General features: G+C 40.1%; 1 protein-coding gene across 1 annotated transcript in view; it reads right to left on the bottom strand.

Annotated features, from left to right (window-relative positions):
- Positions 1 to 1,203: 1,203 nt before the first annotated feature.
- Positions 1,204 to 24,139, bottom strand: part of GPATCH8 (G-patch domain containing 8) — a 73,165-nt gene continuing 50,229 nt past the window's right edge. The window contains exons 5-7 of the mRNA XM_065897645.1: positions 22,040 to 22,183; positions 9,010 to 9,140; positions 1,204 to 6,062 (exon numbers count right to left, since the gene is read on the bottom strand). Of these exons, the coding sequence (XP_065753717.1) occupies positions 2,159 to 6,062; positions 9,010 to 9,140; positions 22,040 to 22,183 (4,179 nt within the window). The 3' untranslated portion in view covers positions 1,204 to 2,158. The remainder of the gene's footprint in view (positions 6,063 to 9,009; positions 9,141 to 22,039; positions 22,184 to 24,139) is intronic.

Raw genomic sequence — 24,139 nt, 5'->3', positions numbered from 1 at the left:
AGTAAGGATAGGTTATTTTTATTTTTTAGTTTTAAAATCACTATTCTGGAAATTAAAGGAAACTGCCTCCAGGAAGGCAGAGAGGCAGCCAGAGTATGGCTCAATCTACAAGCTAATGGGAAGCAGCACAAAAATGTTAATACTGTATTATTTAAATATTTACATGGGCTGAAAGCAAAGAAAAATGAGTCCCTTCACTTCGAACAGATGATTTCATTTTCCAGTGCTAGTTATCAAAAAAGCGATGCTTCTGAATCAGATGAGGAAGCACTGAACAGGCAGAAGGCTCAGTCAAGAGTCTTGTTTGCCCAGCACTTGCTTGTCATTAACTCAAAGCCTTTCTCTTTTGGAAATTGAAGAAAGGCAGAACAGAGCCCTGGCCCACGTAAGAAGGGCTTGTTTTTCCTGTCAGGTGACCACCCAACCAATTCTAGCCACAGGAATAGGCAGGGATATGCCAAACAGGGAAGTACTAACTACACCAAAGAAGATGAGACCTACAATATAAACACCTTTGGGTCAGTGTTAACTAGGTCTGAGAGCCGGGTGAAACGCAAGAAGAGGAGGAAGAGGAATTGAGGTGGTACTTCCCCTGATAAGTGTCATGGGAGAAAAGAAAAAAGGTATCTTTACTGCTTAAACTAAGCTGGGTAGAAGGCATGGAAACAATGAAGCAAAACAATCTGCAGAATCTATAAATGTGCTCACCTCCCAGTAAGTGGAGGAGGAAAAACTGTCCCAACTCTATCATCCTCCAGTCTACTTCTACTTCAGTTTCTAGCCAACCCAAAAGGCACATTAAAAAATTTTGTCAGAGGGGGCTAAGTACTAGGAAGGCAAACGGACTGCCTGGGACAGGCACCCCTGAAACCCAGGAATCCCCCAGGACAATCATACTGAATCTCACCACTTCCAGAGAATAAAGCTCTTGAATCTCTCTCTCCTCCTCTGTGGGGTGCACCTGTTTCTCTGTATAAAACAGCAAAGCACGTGAGGGAGACTCTGTCGTAACTGAGTATCCCTCTGGCACCCCCAGCTGACTGCTGCCCATTAGTTCAAAAATTCTAGTGCTGGGGGCACCACTTACTGCAAATTTTGTCTCTGCAAAGAATGTTAAACAACGTTCCTTTTTCTGTTTTAACGTTTTTATAGTTCGTAACTTCAAAAAATACATGAGCTTGATAAAATATACATGCTTAGTCATTTTTGCATCTAGCAGAAAACAAATACTTTATTTTTTTGTTTTCATTTTATAACCTTTAAAGTTTCTTAATTCAACTAGGGCAAACATATTTACACAAAGCCACCAGAACAAGGATCACTTAAAGAGCTGGATGTAAAAAATATTATTGCAGTATACTACAAATATGGAACCTTTTTTATATGAGCTACAAAAAGCAGCATTTACGTTTATAGAGTTCAGTGCAATTTTTTACATTAAAAAATCCTATAAATTAAGAAGGAAACATCAACATGACAGAAGAAAATACACCCTTCAGACACATGAGCTCCTCTCTGGGGAAGCACATGGGTGACTATGTTCCGCATAGCTTCTATTCACGGTAGGATCTTCTTTTCTGGGATATGCAGATGTCTCTTCTGGGATGAGGAACACGAGGACAACAGTGCCAAATGTGTGGCTGTTTGTGTGGGAAGTGGATCGAATGACAGCCTGAGTGGCACCTGGTTCCAGGTCAGACTCCCTTTCCACTTCACCCGGGATAAATAAGGTCACCAAGGTCAAAGACACTGATAAGGCAGGACCAGATGGAAAACCCGCCAGCCAGAGAGGAGGAAAATGTTTTAAAATTTATAGACAAGTGCAGAGGATAGAAAGTAGAGAGAGGAGGAGAGTATCTAAACTCAACAGTTTGGAGATGTTGCCAAAGAGGGGTGGGTAGCACTTACTGGTGTCCCCAAGCTTAGAAACACAGGAGAGGGAGGGACAAACAGAAAGGGGAAAAGGGAAAAAAATCCCTGATAGTGAACCCAAAGCAAACCTCAAATCTAAAACCACCCCTGCAAGCCAAAACTCAATTCTTTGGCTGTCAGACACTGCCCATTCCAGCTTCTACTTGCTGGTATTAATGGCTCAACACCCCAAGGGAAGATTTATGGGTCACCTTCCCTGGCCCTACCTGGGCTCGTATCCCCCAACTCATGTTCCATGGCTGGGGGGGTGCTGCAGGTCCTGACCTGAGAAGATGGGGTGAAGTAGTGGGTGAAGGTGGAGGGCAGTGGCAGCTGCTGCAGCAGGCCGGGGGGCAAGTAGGGTAGGGTAGAGGGCAGCATGTGGAACAGGGTGGAAGGTAAAGGGCCCAGGATGGATGGCTGACGCGGGAATGATATGGATGGGATGGCTAGCTAGAAAGGTGGCAGGATGGCCAGGGATGATCGAGTGAGTGAGGTGGGACAAGGAAATGGGGGTCAGGTGGGGCTGGGGAATATGATGTACTTGGGCAAGTGGCTGGGGATGAGGGTGGGGGTGAATGCCAATGGCAGCAGCAGCTGCTGCGGCATGATGCTGTAGGATGGCATGCTGAACAGTTGTGATGGAGGTGGCAGAGGCTGTGGCCGGCTGCTGAATGTGGATGGGCTGCAAGGCTGGAGTGGCTGGGGCCAGGGCAGCCGAGGCGGGAAAGGCCTTTACTTGCTTGGCCAGAAGCTGCTGCTGGATGTGTTGCTGTGCGGCCTGCTGGAGCTTGCTGTACTTCTCCATCTCCTCGGGAGTGAAGGTGATGGGCTGGCTTTCCAGTGGGGCTAGGGAAGCATCCTCAACCCCATCAGCTGACTCAATACTAGGCTCCCCACTGGGAGGTGCATAACTGGGGAAGTGCTCAAGGTCTGACGCTATAGGCAGCAAGCTGGATTCCACAGGGCCTGGTTGACTGCCACTATCCAGGGACTCGAGGGTGTCCCCATCACTGGGGTCAGGGAGGTAGTTATGGGAGATGGATGGGTCCCCAGGATAGCAGTCAGAGTGCACTGGGGTGCCTAACGGAGCCACAGGGTGATCAGCAGTAGCTTCTTCAGACTTTGGCTCTTCTGGGGGTGGGTCTGATAAGGGGCCAGCTGTTTCCTCTGAGGAGAACTGATGTCCAAATGGGGCATCACTATTCCCTGGAGGCCCTTCTTCCGTCTCTGACTGCTCTTGCTCTTCCCCCCTTTCTAAGCCAGACTCTTCACATTTCTTGGTGTTGGGCTTTCGGGTAGCTGGGAGCTTCCCTATCAGTGGAAGGACAGGCTTATTGCCAAGAGAAGGGGGGAGCTTGGGCCCAAAATAACCTTGTGGAGGATCCTTGAGCTTGAGCCCAGCTTTATTAGGGGTGGCCAGCACCTCCTCACTCACACTGGGTTTCCTCTCCACTTTCCTTGACTGGATCTTCTCCAGTAGCAGTTTGGCAGTGACAGAGTTCTTGTCTTCAGGGCTGCAGTCACCTTCTGACCCTCTTCCTGGGCCAGTGTTGCTGTTCTGGGAGGGTGGGCCTATCCCTTTACCATCATCTCCTCTGCCATCTTCTTTCTTCTTCTCCCCGGAACCTTCTCCCCGGCCTGATCGGAAATAGTGGGGAGACTGGGAGCGGTAGATCTTAGAGCGAATGAAGTCTCGACGACCAGAACGCCTCTCCTCAGGGCTCTCGTGACCCCACGATCCCTTCCTGGAGCCTGATCTCTGCGAAGGGCTCCGGGTGCTGCAGCTGCGGTCCCGGCTATAGCTCCGACTCCGCTGCCAGCTGTGGGCTGTGGTGCTGCGGCTTCTCCGTTTGCTCCGGCTGCGACTACAACTGCTGCTGCGGCTGCGGCCCCTGGATCTTGAGCGCTCCCTAGTATGACTCCGAGATCGGCTTCGGGACTGGCTGCAACTGAGGCTATAGTCGTCATCAGAAGATGAATATTTGTGCCGCTTGGACCGGTGCTTGGAACTGGTATAGTCTGAGTCATCAGAGTCGTGGGAGCGCTTGGAGTGCCTTCGTGATCGGTCACTATAATCACTATAGCTGTCATCAGAGTAACTGTGTTGTCTACTATAGCAGCTCTGGTCTGAAGAAGCATCTGAGCTACTTGAGTAAGAACGCCGGGAGGAACGGCGAGAGGAATGGTGCCGGCCAGACCGTGAGCGGCTACGGGAATGCTCACTGCCCGACTCTTCTTCCTCCTCTTCCTCCTCCTCCTCCTCACTGTACTGGGATGGAGACTTCTGGTGCAGCCGGCGTGATGAAGCATCATCACTATCCTCATCTCCACTACTGGGTCGACTTCGATGGCTAGACCGGCTGCTCCGTTTGCTGCTAGCTCTTTGCTGGCAGGATGAAGTTGGAGGCTCACCTTTGTGTTTCCTCCCACCATGATCTTGGGAGCTGCCACCGCCTCCACCTTCATCCTTCTTGCCACTGCTCCCTTCTTCAGCTGGAATGGATCTCCGCTGGGAATCATCTTGGGCTCGCCGCCGTCTTCTTGGTGGTGCAGGGCTACCACTACCAGGGGGTTCTGGTTTGGGCCCCCGTTCAGAATCTGCTGGGGCTGATGACTTATTCTTCTTTCGTTTTCGCTTCTTGCGCTTCTTAGACTTCTCCCCAGACTCTGCCTTAGAGCTTTTCTCTTCTGGGTCAGGCTTGTGTTTCCGTTTGTGTTTGCTGGATTTTTTGTGTTTCTTCTTCTTTTTGTGTCGGTGGGACTTCCCAGATCGTTCTTTCTTGCTAGGAAGGCTTCTCCCTGTGTCTTCTGTCTCTGACCCATGGCTACCCCCAGGCTCCTGCTTATTCAGGCCGCTACAGGCAGACCCTGGAGCAGGTGCATCTATTCTGCCTCCTGAAGAATGTTCTACATTCTCTCCCTCCTCTTTGCTTTTATTTGGCTCACTAGGATCAAGGCTTTGGAGATGGTCCTTTGAGGAGCCTCCTATATCCTTTGGTTTTTCTGTCCCTTTAGCTCTGGCATCTTTGTTCCTTGAAAGCTTGAAGTCAAAGTACAAAGGATTACAACTGTAAGAAATGGAGGGTTCTGCCTTCGTGAAAATTAATAGTTCTGATGGCCACTGGAGGGCAGTGCTTTCATCTTTGCTTAAAACTGGAAAGAAGGGACCAGTAGGATGTCTGGGTCCCTCTTGGCTTTCTTTCCCTGCTGGAGTGGCCTGAGAGATTTCTTTAGGAGGATTAGACTCACACATTTGGATCTCTGAATCCTTCTGACTCTGACTCTCTAAACTATGCTCACTTACATCGCCTCCTGAGGCCTTCTTTGTCTCAGCTTTGCTTTCAGGCTCTGAGGGCTCAGCCACACTGGTTTCCATCTGCTGTTCAGAGACTTCACCAACTGTCTTTTCTGCTCCTTGGCTTGCTGCCACCTTGATGCAGCCTTTAGGCTTGGGAGAACTACTTTTTTTGCTGTCTAGGGCATTCTTTGGGTGTGTACTACTATCACCTTCCATTTGTTCACTGGCTCTCATAAAGAGTAGGAAAGGAAAATTAGGTTTTACTTTGCAGTGTGCTGGGGGGATGTAGTGGTAATACTCTGGCTCTGTAGCCCCAGCTCCTTCTTCTCGCTTCATTCTTTTTAACTTAGATAATGTTGAGGCAAGGGACCCTCCATCCTGAGGGTCTTCATCCTCTTTTTTACCATCGAGATTACTGCTACCATCGGAGTCTCCCACCTTCTGCAGCCCTTGGTCTGTACCCTTCTCATCAGCTTTTGTTCCATCTTCAGAGGTCCCTTCCTCTGCATGGTCCTTGAAAACTGATGCTATTGATTCGAGTTTGACAGGAGCCTTCTTGGCAAAGGAAAATGACACTCCCAGTTTTTGCAATGGGGTCCCCAGATTATTCTTAATGCCAAAGCTGACGCCTTGAGAGGCTAGCCCAGGAGACTGTGCCAGTCCAGTGGTATTAGTGATTTGTACTGCAGTGAAAGGGCCTCCTTTATCTGTGGAGAATTCAGATCCCAGGCCACAAGTGGCAGTGGCACTTGTGCCACTGTTTGTCGCTGATTCTTCTTTATCATCATCTCCACCTTCTTCATCTACAGCCACTGTGGTTGGTCTGAACATGGGACCACTTCCAGGTGCACTACACAATGGTTTAGAAAAATGAAAAACAAAAAAAAACAGGTTTAGGGAACATTTCATACTTCTTTTTTTATTTTTGGCCTCCCCACGCAGCATGTAGGATCTTAGTTCCCTGACCAGGGATCAAATCCGCACCCCCTGCAGAGGAAGCATGGAGTCTTAACCACTGGACCACCAGGGAAGTCCCTCATACTTCTTATATGATACTAATCCCTTATGCTTGACCATTCATCACAGGCAGATCTTAAAAGACATTGAGTGGTGGTCATTCCCCAGCCCTGTGCTAACAAAAGGAACTTCCTCAGTGAGGTTAGGCAAAGTCTCACACTACTAATCTACCAAGCTACATTCGCAAGGATAGCCAGCTACTGCTGTTCCTTCCCTAGCTGTCGAAAGTATAAAAGCTGAGGTTTACCTCTCAATTCGAATACACTATCATTACCGTCTGGTACAGCCCACCTGTCCTGTATCCACTCTCAATTCTTATTGTATCATCCTACTATCAAACATATGGCCGAACATCTATTCACAAAGGTTGCACAGTTCACCCTTGAATACAGGTTTGCAGGTTTGAACTGCGAGGGCCCACTTATGCACAGATTGTTTTTTCAATACATATCACACAATCTGCGGTTGGTTGAATCCGTGGATGTGGAAATACGGAGGGTTGACTACAAAGTTATACACAGATCTTTGACTGTGTGGATGTGTGAGTGTGTGTGGGGGCTGGGGGTCACTGGCACCCCTAACCTCATTGTTCAAGGATCAACTGTATTTCATACAGCTAAAAAACAAAACAAAAAACCCCTCAATTTCTTCTGTGCTTTCAAATTTCAGTTTTTAAATACGTGCCTAGGGATTCCCTGGTGGCGCAGTGGTTGAGAGTCCGCCTGCCGATACAGGGGACACGGGTTCGTGCCCCGGTCCAGGAAGATCCCACATGCCGTGGAGCGGCTAGGCCCGTGAGCCATGGCCGCTGAGCCTGTGCGTCCGGAGCCTGTGCTCCACAACAGGAGAGGCCACAACAGTGAGAGGCTCGCGTACTGCAAACAAACAAACAACAACAACAAAAAAAGTGCCTATTCCCTGAGTTGAACACAGTCAGAAACCTCCACTGTGCTATACTATGATGGTTTGTGGTTAGGTTAGTATGTCTGTTATAGAAACTAAGAGCCTGTGCCTACCTCCTGGCACCATGCCCAAGCATTAGCTTTGGTTTTGTGATACTTTCTGGGCATTCCATACAATGATCATAATTCTACCAAGGACCTTCTCAGCTTTGAAAACAGGAGCACCAAGGAACCTGAAAGCCAGTGTTTTAAACTCCTGTCACGTCTGAAATTTTTACAGTGTGTGGATTATACAGGTATCTCTCATGCCAAACTCAAGAACTGAAGAGAATTATTTGGATGAAGTCTTTTTAATCTAAAGCCTAGCTACTAGCTGCCCTAAACTCAGGGACCAAATATATTTGGATAATATGGTATCCCCTTTGCTATATGAACTCTTGTTATTGCAGGATGGAACCCACAAGATTTGGGTAGCAAGAGATACTCTCACTGTGTCACAAAACCTATCCCACGGGCTTAGTTGCTCCGCGGCATGTGGGATCTTCCTGGACCAGGGCTCGAACCCATGTCCCCTGCATTGGCAGGCGGATTCTTAACCACTGTGCCACCAGGGAAGTCCGAGGTAGTATATATATTTTTAAGGAGGTACCCTTGCTACAAGTCCAAGAGGAATGTGTTTATTACATAAAGAGTTGCCAAAGAAGGAATCAGAACCAGTTTAATAGGCATTTTAACTCAACATTAGAGCTCATGGGTTAATTCTGTTTTAAAACTTACACTATATGTGTTCTTTCCCTTCTTCCTTCCTCCAAAACAAAAGAAAAGTAAATAAGTAAAAGGATCCAGAGACAAAAATCCAGAGAGTCTATGACCTTGGAAACTCTGGCCCCAACTTGGCTGTAAAGTTTTAAAAGCCACAATCACAGTTTCTCCTTCCACTGTAACCAGTTCCTCCTTTGTTACTGGCCAGCCATTAAAAACAAACATAGGGACGTTAAGTCCTTCGGATTGAGGCACATACCTCACAAATTCTCAGATGCTCAAAGACTGGGTCCCCAAAGTCTAGTCGCTTGGAAATTCAGCCCTAGGTGGGATAAATTCCACCTAAGGCTAAACACCAGCCCCAAATTTATCATCAAGAACCATGAAGGAACATTAAAAACAACATTCAAGAAGGCAGGAATCTGCAGAGAAATAAATGGATAGAATTTCCTAGGTTTTAATGTTTAGTACTAACTCTACTCTATAGTACTTAAAAGGCAGTTACAACACTTGAATCTGTGCCCCAGTAGAATACTGTGATGTATATGCTTTTCTACATAAGAATAATACTGGAGGGGAATTCCCTGGTCTAGTGGTTAAGATTTGGCGCTTTCACTGCCATGGCCCAGGGTTCAATCCCTGGTCAGGGAACTGACATCCCACAAGCCGTGCAGGGCAGTCAAAAAGAAAAAAAAACGATAAAAGAAAAAATAAGCTGGAGAATGGGAATAATAATTGTTGCATAATTTACTGATTTACTGAGCATCTTCTATGTGCTAGGAACTCTTTTATAAGCACTTTGATATAACAACTTAATGACTTCTCACAACAACTATAAGAAATAAATTGTTATCATTTCATCTTACAGATAAGGAAACCGAGGCAAGGAGCTTGGATAACTAAGGTCACAAAGATCATAGGATACGGCCTCAGGAGTGCATATTCTTAATATGTTATACTCCAAGTATAGATACGCTTTTAGTTTAAAAGAAGGATCTATTAAAAACTGAAGGATTGTATGTCAATTATACCTCAATTTTTAAAAAAAGGATTATAATTCTTAAATCTTAAGGGTTATAATTATTTGTAGAATCCTCGGAGAGAAAATGTCCTCACCATTCAGCTTGTTTTCTTTGCTCTGCCAACTCGTGGAGCCGCCGTAGGGCTTTCTCTTGCTTCTTCTCATCTTTGCGGGATCTTGAAGAGACATTTCGAGCAAACTCTCTCTGCTTGAGATCTTTCAATCTCTGGGTAACAAAAGAAAGGAACAGGGAGTGGGTGATTTAGAATAACCTGGGGATCCTGAAAGCAAGGCTTTCAGAATATTTACCCATAATCAATGGTTATAGCGCTAGTGTAGAATACATTGTTATACTCTCATGGTAATTGAAAACACAATGGCTGATTACTTTGGGTAAAGCACTTGGAGTATCTGCATTCATAATTAGGACAGCATACCATTTGCTTTATTGGGTAAAATTAAATAATTTCAGAAGCAACAAGCAACATTAGGAGAAAAGAACACTAGGAGAAAAGAAAAGGGACTATTTAATCACCTGCTCTTCCAGGATGCAAAACTAGACAAATAGAACATGAGTTAAATTGTAGTAACACAAGCCAAAGAGAACAGAAAGGGGTTAAGCTAGTATAGAAAATTACCCAGGTGTAAGATCTTAAAAAGCAATGTACAGCTTACATGGGGAGGTTATCTGAATCATTCAGACTAATAGAAAGCATACTTTTATTTCACCATAAAAAGGTGCTATTCTTTTCATCATGAACCGTTTTCTTGCTAACTAATCAAACAAACCATCTTCCAATGCTTGCATGTTCAGAGCTCACCAGTCTGACCACTTTCATCTGGTCAGTCTGCTGAAATTAGAGAGTAATACGTGTGGCTTTTCATTCTTTCACGGCCCTGAGAGGAACATCCAGGGAATGAGATGGGAGAGTAGAGACAAGTCAAAGTATTACTTAAAATCCTGATAAAAGAATGGGTCTTTTATTCTCAGAGGCTACTATATATAATTTTCCTTAAAACAAAACAAAAACAACGTTATGACACACTGATGACAGACTCCAGACATATCTATCTGCAATGAAGACGTAACTAAAATTATTTTCAATATACTAGATAAGATAAAAGCAAACAAACCAAAACACATATATTAACCTATGCTTTTACAATAGCATTGGGAAAAGGAATCTGACCCAACATAAAGTGGACATTGCTTTGTTTGAAAGGCATGATGTGCAACAGACAGAGGAATTTTCTTATCTAATATTTATGAAATGTGTTTTGAATCTTTTTGAATTGGGAGGGGAAAAGGGTAGAAAGACACACACAAAAAAAGATACACAGCTAAAGACACTAGTAGAAAAACTCACTCTTGTGATCTGGGCTCCCAAATTAGAAGGATTTGCTTTCAATACATCAGCTGAAAATGTCACATCACAAAGAAAAAAAAAAAAGTAAAAAATAAAAACAAGAATGGAAGAGAAAAAAAAAATAAAGCAAGCATTACTACACAAGCTCTCTTAGTGAATGTGCAAACTATTATACTGAACAATCAGGGATAAAGCCATCAACTCTAAAAGGGTTGGGGAGAAGGGAAGCACCTATACAAAACATGTATGTGTACGTACACACAGACTGACACAGTAATAATCCCTTCTAGATAAATGGAACCATCTCCATTCCTTTAGGAAAAATGGTTACAGAACTTTAGGAAAGACCACAGTGGTCTAAAAGCAGTTAGTCTTATTTTCATTTACCTTTATTTTGGGTTCGTTCAAGTAACCAAGAGATGGCAAAATTGTTTTACTGAGGCTGGCTGCTCAGAATTAAGATTTTTATAAAAATCACTTCAAGATGGAGGAGCAACTATTTTAAATAAATATGAACTCCAATTTCCTCCTTCCAAGGAGAATGGGGCAGAGAGAAAGAGCCTATCAGGACTATTGTATGATTATTTTAGGCCACAAACCTAGTTTTTTCCTGCTCCAAACACTTAACAGGCTCTCTAGCCAAGATTTAAACAGAATGATATGTTTTTCTCTAGCCACCTCATAAGCCTGGAAAATCTCCCCATGCCCAGTCATTCCCTTCCCTCTTATACTTTTAGGAGTTATTCCCCAAACTACAGGACACTGTCTAAAAGTATGAGCATTTTATCAAAGTCTGGAGTCTCCAAGCTAAGTCAATGACTTCCAATCATTCAGCAGCCACCTGGTACAAATTTGAAGTTGAAGGGATAGAATTATTTCCACATCAGCCTGAAGACACCCTATCTCAAATTCCCACCACAATATAATTAAAGGTAGGGAGGGAAGAAAATGGGATGATGTCAATAAAACAAGTTCAAATCGTGGTCCTATATAGGGTGTAGCAAACACTCCTGTATCACCTTTACAAACTTTATAGTTAAGACTGGGGTCTTAAAAACAGAATTGGGGGCTTCCCTGGTGGCGCAGTGGTTGATAGTCCACCTGCCGATGCAGGGGACATGGGTTCGCGCCCCGGTCTGGGAGGATCCCACATGCCGCGCAGCGGCTGGGCCCGTGAGCCATGGCCGCTGAGCCTGCGCGTCCGGAGCCTGTGCTCCGCAATGAGAGAGGCCACAACAGTGAGAGGCCCGCATACCGCAAAAAAAAAAAAAAAGAAAAAAAGAATTGGGAGCCCTAGAATTCTAACCCAAACGTTAAAGACAGGGCTTGGCAACTCTCTCAAACCCAAAATGTATATTTGGGGTCTCTCTCAGATAAGGGTGTTCTGATGATAAAAATGGATTCCTAACTCCAAGTCTCTCCTTTCTTCTCAGGGTCAAACTAAATTCCCCTCACAAAGTCTCTACTGATCCCTCACAAAAGATAGGATTTTTCTTCTTTGTGAACTGTTTTATTAACACTTTGTTATAGCAGTGATCTAGCAATCATCATATTTAGCCTGACTATACTTATTCCTGTCTTTCAGAAGGGCAGTTTGTGTAAAATTTCAGAGTGAGAAAGACTTGGGTTCAAATCCATTAATTACTGGCCAAGTGGTTTCACCTCTCTGAGCTGCAATTCCCCCATTAGAAAAACAGGGCTATCTAGCAATAGATTTACGAGATTAAGTGTCAAAATAAATACGAGTAAAGCATTTAGTATGTCCAAATTGTTCAATACTGCCCCTTCCCCTTTATTTGGGGCAGGGACTACAGCTTATCTTTATAATCAACCCTGCAGCGTAAGGAGCAGCGCCAAGGCTACAGAACTCATCTGGTAAATGGCTGGTGAATAATCTGGCTTAAACACTGGATCCTTGATTTTTGACAAATCCTCGTTACCACCTGTAGGAAAGTTTGATATGCAATAGTTTCATGTATCAATATTTACTAGGGACATATTCAAGCTAAATAATGTTTTTCCTAGTTATTACTCTCATACAGTAAGGAAGTCTCTCTCTCTCTCTCTTTTTTTTTTTTTGGCCATGCTGTATGGCATGCAGGATCTCAGTTCCCCAACCAGGGACTGAACCCAGGCACCGACAGTGAAAACAAGTCCTAGCCACTGGATCATGAGGGAATTCCTGCAAGTCTCATTCCTTAGAGAACCAAAAAGCCTATAAATTTAAACCCCTTACTCCTGAACAGAATTGGGCCAATGGCAAAAAAGATACTGACCAGAAACTTCTCAATTTCCCATCTAAAAAGTAATTTTCATAAAGGTACAAGGCCCTCAATTCAGAATCAGATTTTCCAGTTGCCTATTTTATTCCAAAAGGCTACCAAGCTTGGCTCATATGCCACTGAATACCCGTATGAAATTCTCTCTGTGTGTGACCTGTACTTTTTACTTTCCACTTAAATTCTGAAGAGGAACTCAACTTCAGATAGCTTTTTCAAGGCAAGAATAGAGGAGCAACATAACTGTCAGAGAAGAGACAGAGTTCAAGTAAGGAAACCAAAAAGTACAGATGTGTCATCAATCCAGAAACTACTTTCAAAGGCTGAGCAAATTCCATACTGTACACACAAATTCAAGTTAGACTCCAAACTAGCACACAGTCTAATCTGAATGGATCTAATTAATCATTTAAGGTGACTCCAAGGTTACTATGTCCTTATGTCTGAAAATTATAAAGTATGCTTTCTGAAGAGTTACTAATAAATTTGCTTATTTATTAATACTTATTAATATAAATTTGAGCCACATAACACATTTTTAGCTGAAAAATATTTGATTCAAGGGAAAGGAGACCAAACCCCATTCATAATGAAAGGGTTTGAAGATCTTGTTTTCCTGAAAACGCATAGTATATTTCCAAAAAAGTATACATTTGTGACAGAGAACATAATTTCTCACTGATTTTCACTCACATGGTAGCTGGGGTTTCTATTAAATTTCCCAAAAGACCAGTAGAGGGAAGAACTTAACAAATAACCCAGCACTTGAAATACCCATCCACAGTTGGGCTAAAGACCACTTCAAATGTAAATGACATTCTAGTTCTAAAAACCAGCTAAACAGCACTGTGTTGGCAGAAAAATATCTACTCCAGGCCCAAAATCCTGCTCCACTATTCATCTGCAAACAAATTAAACCAGAGAAATGAGAATCTGGTAAATCTCACCAGGTTTTCAGTGTAGGTGATATATTTGTCCACATTATCAATAATGTGGAGTGTCAATAGCAAGAAGTGGCACTGTGTTTGAGCTGGGAATGAATGAGACAGTTTTCCCTATCAACAAAAGATAACAAGGATCTCAGTCTAATAAAATACTTATATCTTTTGATGCTACTCTTCTCTCTTGAATCACAACAAAATTTTATGTTAGAAGCTTATATTTGATTGAGTATACTTTACTAGGAATAAATCTATTATCTTTCTCAAGTATTTTAAATCTATTATTGCAATTTAAAGAATAAAAACATTGTTTCCATGTGAAGGGAATTTCAGGCACCAGAAAATAGGCAGAGAGTATTTTCTATTGCCACTAAAAATCCTATGTTCTAATATTTACTCAATTCTAAAGAGAAACCTAATTCTGTCTCTTCAGGGTCAGATTATCTGTGATTTCTTTTTCTCACCAGATAGCAATCTCACTCTCCCAGAGATTGTTCTTAGTTTTCCTTTATAACTAACCCTGCAATGCACACACCATTGTCTATGGCACAAAAGAGATGTTCAATAAACATTTATCAAACTTGTTTCAGTTTTAAAATCAGTTATTGGGAAAGGGAACACATAAATACTTTTACGTATTATTTGTTGGTTACGAACAGAGATGGAAAATGGTGATCAAAGAAGCAGTGGTTGCTTGCAACTCAATCTGTTTTTCTGCCTAAACATGATCCAGCCCTTTCTGAACTCAACTACTCCCTTTCCATTATGTCAACAACCCCACATACCCTAAATCCCCGGCCTCTTCTTCCCACTGTTTCCTGCCTCTCTCCAATGACATAACATTAATGAGGAACTCCTTTTCCCTCCAAAATTGGAGTAGTCATGCTGTAGTTGCCTGGCCAGGTTACCCACTTCAAGTCTCAGTGTTTGATGCCTCTGGATGAGACCAGCCAGAACATTGCCATGTGATGAGGGAGGGAAAAGACCAGTGGAGAACACAGAAAGCCTCAGCGTTAAACTACTCACAGAAAAAAGATTATAGTTGAAAGGTTAAGGAAATCCAAGTTACTGGGCATTGAGGTGTAAATTCTTCTTTTAGCACATGCATATCAGTAAGTGATGAAAATGAGTTTTATTCAGTAACAGAGAAAACCAAATGTTTGGTAACAGAGAAAACTAAACACTAATGATGATTACAGATACTGAAAAAACTCAGAGGAGAAAAAGAGAAGTATACATTCTTTTGGCTAGGTAACAGTAGTTCTAATAGTCATTTATGGCAATACCATTTGTGCCCCATTACTCTGAAACACAATGACTTAGTATCATTTGGTTAATATCAAATTAATTTGTCATAAAATCACTGTTATATTTGCTTTATGTTCAGAAATACAGCAAAAAGCCTTAAAAGTATGTTATATTCTTTAATAGCACCAGGTGTATACTGCTTTAAGGTATTTTCACACACACACACACACACACACGTATTCAATATATGAAGTCACCATCATCACTACCAAAATTTAAGTTTGATAATGAAGTTGTTAAAAATAATTTTATTGATATGTAATTCATGTATCATAAAATTCACCCATTTAAAGTGTAAAATTTAGTGGGTTTAGCATATTCTCAGAGTTGTGCAACCATCAGCACTATCTAATTTTAGAATATTTCCATTATCCCCCAAGGAAAACCCATCCATTAGCATTCATTCCTCACTGCCCCTTTCTACCCAGTCCCTGGAAACCTGAACTATATTATCCATAGATCTGCTTATTCTAAACTTTTCGTATAAATAAAATCATACAACATAAGGGTCTTTTGTGATTGGCTTCTTCCACTTAGCATAATATTTTCAAGATTCGTGCATGTTGTATTTATCAGTAAGTCATTCTATTTTATTGCTGAATAGCATTCCATTGTATAGTTGTACCACATTTTGTATATCTATCCATCAGCTGATGGATATTTCGGTTGCTTCCACTTTTTGGCTATGATGAATAGTGCTGCTGTGAACAATCTTGTACAAGTTTTTGTGTGGACATATTTTCATTTCTCTTAGGTATGTGTTGGTCATGTGGTAGCTCTATATTTAACATTTTGAGGAACTGTCAAACTGTTTTCCAGAGGGGCTGCGCCACTTTACAACCCCACTAGCAGTGTAGGAGAGTTCCAATTTCTCCATATCTTCTCCGGCACTTACTGTGTCTTTTTCATTTTAGCCATCTGAGTAGGTGTGAAATAGTATATACCACTGTGGTTTTGTGGATAACAAGTTTTAAGTATATCTACATAATCCTCTAGAGATCATATCTGGAGGCAAAGATTTGCCCTCTAGGTAAAATCTGAAGGAGCATAATTCGTTAAGAGTTGCTTAGGTCCAAAGCAAATGGAACAGCAGCATCCTAGTTCAGAGTTCTCTTTTCAGTACTGTCGCTCACAAACTTATCATTATTCCTTAAGTTGCTTTAACTTTTCAGACTACAATAGAACATACAGGCTCATCCCAGAATCTCTGCCACAGTGCATCACTGTGATGAATGCATGTGCATAGAAGCAGAAAACCAGTTGAAAGCTACAAAACATAAATTAGGTAGAATCATTTTTATTCACTTTGGAATTGTGTGTCAAGATAAAGAACAGAGTTAGAAATACATAGTATGAGAATACAGGGTTTACCAGCAACCTTAGCTCCCAAAGGGTCTGTTTAGAGTTACCTCGGCTCACAAAAGCAGACAGCTTCCCTAAACAGATGCAGAGTTTTCCAAGGTAAACTAGGTTGTGACAGCAGGGTGTAAGGAATCTATTCTCAACAAAAGCAGAGGTGGTGGGTATATAAGATTTAACAGGTGAAAGGGCTCGAATCATGCTCAGTTGTTGGAAGACTGGCCAAATGATGTCAATTCTCTTATTAGACAAAACAGTCCCAAAGAAAATGGTATCCACAGTGTACAAAATATCACTGAACCTAAAATTTTCACCTCTCTGATACAGGTTATTAAAATACAACTATAATATGCTTTAGTTCTGAGATACATTCCTCTCTTCACACTTGCTTTTGCTTCTCAAAGAATAATCTCTTCAGAAGTGAACTGTGCTATTTAAGTCAACATTTATGAAGCTTTGGGATTCATAAATACTTTATGATTTTCCTAACCTGTTTCACATCTTTACAATAATCAATTTATGGTTTTCTAAGTATAAACATTCTATAAACACCCAAAATATACAGCACCTATGAAATATCTTCATTGGTATCTGATCTTAGGGATTTCACTTCTTAGAAAGGTCCTTTTCTTTTAGCCCTAGAATTATCTTTTCTCACCTTGCCTTTTTAATTTTGTTTTTACTTCTGCGCTGCCCCCCCAACACCTGCACTGAATATCAAAGTTGCACTGAAAAAGGAATACAGTTACATTTCATCAGATCTGCAGTGGCTTCCCAGAGGTTCAACTGGCTTTGGTGTGCTTACTGTCCTGATGTTACATGTGCCAAGCATACAAAGGATCAAATGCATCGAGAGGCAAAAAAATCTGACCAGTCAATAGTGAACCTTCAAGTGGAAAGTAGTCCAAACTTGAATGAAGTTTATGTGAAGTCCAAAAATGATCATTCCTTCTATCACCAAAGAATTTCTCAGAAAATACTTCAATTCAGAAGTATTAGACAAAGTTTAGACAAAGTTAACTAAACCATGTAGTAGTTATAGATTCTATTCTGTACAATTCAGAATAGAGAAATCACTAATGGCTGCTACAGGATTGATTTGTTTTAGTTCAGTCATTTATAAAGCTCAGGAAACCACGACTTTTACAGATAAAACAGACCTTCGTATTTCTTTTTTTAAAAAATGTATTGAGGTACAGGGGTTTTCATACTGAAGCTACCTTAGCAAAAAGAAGAGGCAGGCTGAAAGCATTCTTTCCTCTGATGGAGATACTGATTCTTTGTACAAGTTAAAGGAATTTCTCAAAGCTGCTTTACAGTAGCAGATTTTGATATTGGATTGGACTACCACAGATGGTTTTGAAATTGCAAGGAAGTTGTACCCAACACTAAGGAGGAGTAAGAAGGCATCTTTTCAATGTGCTACTTCCCTAGTGTCAATGAGAACCTGTGGGAGCCTGTGTGGAAAAGAAGGAAAGGTACAGGCCTGGGTCACAAATTCAAATGTTTAGAGGGATCTGGTAGGTAATGTAATGAGTCTCACAGGCTTATGTAAGAGAAGAGATGAAGTGGAAACCATATCTAATTGGAGAATGAGAACATGCCTTTCTAAAGAGAAGGCAACTAATCAGCTTTACCCAACTGTTATGTTGATATGCAAGCCCAATGTTCTCAGATGTTTCAATTTTTCAAGATAAGCCAAAGCCTGAATGATATAATATCTCATTTTAAAAAGTTGGGAACCAACTGAAATTAAAGGAGAAAAAAACTGACACCACAAAGACCAGGCAAAATACAGCTGACCCTTGAATAACACGAGTGTGAATTGTGCCGATCCACTGATATGTGGATATTTTTCAACAGTAAATACTATAGTACTATATGATCTGGGGTTGGTTGAATCCACAGATATGGAACCACAGATAGGGAGGAACCTCAGATATGGAGGGCCAACTATAAATCATAGACAGATTTTCGACTGCCTGGAAGGGTTGGCACCACTAACCCCCGTGTGGTTCAAGGGTCAATTGTACATCTCTGGGACAATTTGTGATCTCTAGTTTATGTACTGGAGGCTAGTGAGGAGAGCCCCTTAGTGGCACAAATAAAAGAGAGTAAGACTGGAAGAATCCTGAGTGGGTAATAAGGCACCAAGAAAGCAAAAGCAAAACCAAAACACACCATCATTAAAATAAGGCACCGACTACTGTGCTGCTACAGATTTACCTCTGGGAAAGAGAATTTTCTTTGGAGTTTGAAATTTAAACCTTGCAAGACTAAAGAAATGGTTTCCATTGTTATATTCATTAGCAGATATGTTCTTTAAAAAGATATGCAAAATAAAGAGGCACGAAGGTAGAGACGGAAAAATGTTTAGTTTCAAAGTCAACTTTAACTTATAACTAAGCCAACAAAGGTAGAAGATGAATACTAATGTTTATTGAGCACTCAGGCATATCAGAACTAACGTATATAAAAATGAATCATACATTGGGGTCATCCCTTGAGGAATGGAAGGCTTACCCTTGAAGATTTCAAAATGTATGAAATTATCACTTTTAAAGAGGATTAAACTGCTAAAAAGAGCCAAAATGTCTAATTAGGTTTTTCATCTCTGAAAATCAAGCTGGGTCTTAATATCTGTGTATTAATGACTCTCTTCACAAAATATCTTAGAAAAGTTGAGAAAAACGAGCGAATAGTGAGATGTACACAGCACCAAAGGGCAGGGGGATAAAAAATCACCACAAATAAGGGTGACCACATAGCTCCTTTTTGAGAGATTACTTGTGCTTAATAAAGATAAGGGCATGTTCAGGATCCTGCCTACACTAGTAAGTTTACCACTAACATAATATATATTATTTCTCTGGAAAATTTTAATGGTGAAAATTTGATGAAATATGCAAACTAGGGATTACTAATATAGGGTTGAATGTACTTACCTATTATCTCAGATTCATAATAATCCTGTGTGCCTTCCTGGAAGACAAGACAGGGTGTCTTTATGATTTTAGAGCATAAATTTGGAAAATGGTAGGTCCATTTGTATGGTAAGTTCATGTCCGTCAAAGAGGAATGAAAAATAGGACCTACCTCCTCCTCTTAGGGATTACTTAGCTGTGTTGTATGTACCAAGGTCAGTTAAAGTCTCCTTAGAAATTCTAAGGGCAGGGAAAAGTAACTATAAAAAATTCAGTACTGTGCATTTTTTTTGTTTATATATTTATAGCATTCTGTTTCAAGATTCTACCACTTGCATTGAGAACAGTATAAAGAAAGATGAAACGCCTACATTTTAACCAAATAGAGAACACTACCAAAAAACAAACAAAATAACAAACTTACACCACATCTGTTCTTTGTTTAAGAACAGCCCACCTAAGATGGGCTTTTGATCAAGGTGAACAAATAAGCTTACATGCATTCATTAATCACACCAGCTAAAGACTTTTTTCCCAGACCAGGGATCACAGATATATTCTATATTAATGGATAAGGCAGTTCAATATAAGAAATCCTTAATTTTGTATTTTCATTTTGATGATAATCTAAAAAAGAGTAATAATAATAAATATTTGAGATCATTTAGATGAGAACATAGAAATGTTTACAACATAACTGGGGACTTAAAATGAAACTGACTGGTTTGTACCAAACAAAGGCCAAACAATACCACAATATCATATGTATTTGAAAGTTTTTCAGTAGTCTTAAGAGAACAGTTTCTCAACCTCAGCGCTACTGATCAACATTTTGGGCCAGGTAATTCTTTGTTGCAAGGAGCTTTTCTGTGAATTGTAGGATGTTTAGCGGCACACTTAGTCTCTACCCACTAGGTGCCAGTAGCACCATCTCCCTAGTTGTGATAATCAAAAATGTCTCCAGACATTGCCAAGTGTCCCCTGGGGGACAAAATCTCCCCAGATGGAGAATCACTGCAAAAGAGAAAAGTGATGAGAGAACAGAGGCAACACAAGGTGCACGGGAGAATAAACATGTCAAATTCAAATGAATCAGTTGTAATAATTTCTACTACTCTCAAACTGAGAGCAATATCACTAAAACATTACCATCCATCACATTAATGTTGTCAATGCGAATTTTATTAGTTCCGTATTTTTGCTCAGATTTAATTTGTAAATCTGTTTTGCTCTGATAGAATTTTTTCCCCTTAAAAAGTAAGTCTATACATGATTCAAGTTTGAATCACACTTTTCCTGGTTCATTTTTTTCTAATTGAAAGGGAAGTCAAGAAACTTCTTTCAACTAAAAATGTAACCTTTCTAATTGTTCTTTTTTGGTGCCTAAAGTTTCCTCTGGAATCTTTTCATTTTTTAAAAAAATTTTATTTTATATTGGAGTATAGTTGATTTATAATGTGTTAGTTTCAGGTGTACAGCAAAGTGATTTAGTTATACATATATCAATTCTTTTAATTTATCATACACAATTCTTAACTGAAGAAATTCTCAAGAGCCCAAAATGGTAGATATGTATTTAGATGTTAAATATCTTTGTTAATTCCTCCAAACAAACAAAACAAAACCAAAACCCCAAATCTGAACTACACACACACCAAAAAGCTGGAAAAGTTACTGGATGAGCAATATTCACTGTTGCATTTGTCTTTCTTGACAGATGATTCTTTGAAGTAGTAAGGTAATTGCTAATATATCTTGTCCATATATATGCTCTCTAGATTTCTCTTCCTCAAATCAAGTAGAGCTGACAATATATTAAAACAATGTCCAAAGTTGTATAAAAAGTTGAAAAGCTGTCTTCAATATAACTCTATCAGTGGAAGAATCTTAAACGGGTTAGGTGTGGTTAAACGTGGAAAAAGTATAAGACCACAACCAGCTTACAAACTATTCCTGTGCCAGTAAAAGAAAACTTAGTCAAAGCTCGCCTTTTATGTGCACTAAAATCTTATGGTTGGTTGGAAGATGAAACAAAGGTTAAAAAAAAAAAAAAAAAAAAGTTGGTTTGACAGGTCCAGCTTACGAGAGCATTCCAGTAATGCTCATAAATCTTACAAATTTAACAACTACAACCATTGTATCCCCAAAGACTTAGCAAGTTCTGCTAAAGTCACCTAAGATCAAATGGCTCAAAATTCTTTAATAAGTTAGAATTGTTCTATAGATGTAAAGATTCATTTCCTCCTTCTAAAATCCCCCAAGGGAATTATTGCCGCCTTCTTTATGCCAGTACTAGTTAGGAATAAGTTTCTTTTCTAAATCAGTGAAAGAAAGAAAAAAAAAGAAAGAAAGAAAAGAATAGAATAGAAAAGAAAAGAAAAGAAAAAGACCATAAAGAAGGTGTAATTCATTTTTCAGCAAGCTCTTCAACATGCAGCATCAGAATTTTCTGTTGAAGTTAAAATAGCATCTAACTTGATTTTCCTCCTCAAAATTTATCTATCCTCCAAGGTATACCAAGTAACAAAATGACTTACTGCTAGGAAATAACCAATACAGCATGAATTCTTAGATACAGAAGAGGAAATGACCACAGTCTGAGATAACTATTCAAAGTTTAACAAGTTCAGAAAGGGGGAGAAAGGGAAACAAAGCTCCCAGTGATCCTTAGTTGAAAAATACAAATTTAGAAACCACTCAAAGCCAAAAATTTTATGCACGATTTATGAAGCTCACAATTCTTCACTCTACATACAATCTTGGAAGGATGAGGTCAATGTCAGGACTCTGTCACTGGAGAAAAGTCAAGTCAGTCAGATGACCTCAGATAAAGACAGGCAGATACAAGAAACCATAGTCAACAAGTTTTTTGGGGTACACTCATAAAATGCAATAGTTATAACAAATAAAGTATCTTTTTCTTTGTTAGAAATTAACCGTTCCTCACCTGCTTGTGTGCATGATCATAGGAGTTGATATGGTTGTCAAATTCCTGATGTTTCTGATACTGCTTATCACAGAGTTCACAGTAAAAGTTGGCTCTGAGGTCTTCCAACGCTTTGGCAATTGCCTTCTCTTTATCAACATAATCCTGTAAGAACCACAAAATAAAACAAAAAATGACTTGGTAGAGTTTTAAGTGAATGTTATAAAAAAGCAGTCTTCCCTGAAGAGGGAAAAAGGGCTTTTCATAACATTTAATGGTACCAGTTAAAGTCAGATAGAGCAGAAGTAGCAATATGGTGGGGTAATTAGCGTGTGGTTATACTAACGGTTGTCTTCAAACAAAGTTCAGAGTTTAATTTTACTTTCTCTTCTGGCAGTGTGGTGGACTAGATACTGTGGCATTCCCTACTCCTATCCCTGGCTAAAAACCCCTCAACTAACCAGATATATAAAACACAATTTTCACTGCACTGCAGAAACCACAGAGAGAAAAGTAAATCCCCAAGAAGGGCAATCGGAGAAGAAAAAACAAAACAAAATTTAAAAATCAGCTATGACCTGAAACTGACATCAGAGCTGTGATGGGCAAGGGCTCTCCTTAGGACATGTGGGTGACACTCGTGCTTGAGGTTTGAGCAAGGTGGGGGAACTAAACTTGAGAAGCCTCACTAGTAAGGAAAAGAACCTGGAAGTAGGCTGGAAATCCCAGGATCTCTGGGTTTTGGCAGTGGGAATAAAATATATTCTCAGAAAGCATCCTCAATTTTGGTCCCAAATTTTTTCCTAGATTAGGATCAATAAAATATGAGTTACAATCAAAGATTACTATACACACAAAAGGAAATAAATCTATCACAAGCAAGAGTCACAAAAAATAAGCAATAGATTTAGTTCCCAAGAACTCAGATTTTGGAATAGTCTGTTACAGAATATAAAGTAACTATAAAATGTTTAAAATATAAAATGGAATTACAAAAATTAGCAAACATAAAACACTAAAAAATCAAAACCAAAAGAATAGGCAGATTGCAGAAAGAACCAAATGAGATTTTTACAACTGAAAAACCTAATTGTAAAAAATAAACAAAAAAATTCACCAACTATCTAGAGGATGGGTTAAAAGACAGTCAAGATATAGCTCAAAAAAATGTAGCAGGGTGGTGAAAACGTTCTGGAATTAGATTGTAACAATGGTTGCACGACCTTGTGGAATATACTAAAAACCACTGAACTGTACACTTTAAAAGGGTGAGTTTTATAGTAAGTGAATTATATTTCTATTGATAGAAATGGCTGAGAATTTTTCAGAACTGATGAAAGACATGACTCCGGAGGTACAGGAAGCACAGGTATACCACACAGGCTAAATAAAAATAAGCACCTAGAAACACTCATTGAGTCCCATAACTATGGGAGCAAAGACAATGAAATCATACTACTACCCAGAAAAAAATTAAGGATCACCCACAATCAGATTGACAGAAGATTCAAAAGCAACATCAAAAGATGGAAGATAGTATGCTTTGGTGTGTGAGAGAAAACATTTTCATCTGTATACCAAATGAAAATATTTTTCAGAAATGATGAAATAAAGGTACTTCCAGATAAAAAGAGAATTTCCCACCTATAGATCCATTAAAAAGGAACTTCCTAAAGCAGTATTTCTGAAATCATAGATTGTGACCCACTAGTGGGTCATGACATTGATTTCGTAGATTGTAACAGGCAGAAAAAAAGGAAAAAAAAAAAAAGAGTAGAAAAATACAGAGGATATTTCACATAATAAAGGTAAATACTGTCTTCTAAAACTTCTGTTTCAGTTGTGTTTGTGTGGTTGTAATATTAAAAATATTCTTACTGAGGACTTGAAAGTCACTGTTTTAAGGAAGGAAAATGATGCCAGACAAAAAGTCTGAAATACTAAAAGTAAGTGGTAAGAAATGAAATTAATATACAGATTAATAATCACAACAGTAACAACACCACCTAGCTTGCAGGATGGAAAAGAGTTAAAAAAAAATGCTAGCAGACACAGCCATATATAATAGGAAAGGGTGTTTGAAATTAAAGCGTTCTAGAGTCCTTCTACTGATTGAGATGG

This window comes from Phocoena phocoena, chromosome 19, assembly GCF_963924675.1.
Source record: "Phocoena phocoena chromosome 19, mPhoPho1.1, whole genome shotgun sequence".
NCBI classification, from domain to species: Eukaryota; Metazoa; Chordata; class Mammalia; order Artiodactyla; family Phocoenidae; genus Phocoena; species Phocoena phocoena.
The sequence above is the reverse complement of the archived record's forward strand: the minus strand, read 5'-3'. Positions and strand labels throughout refer to the sequence as shown.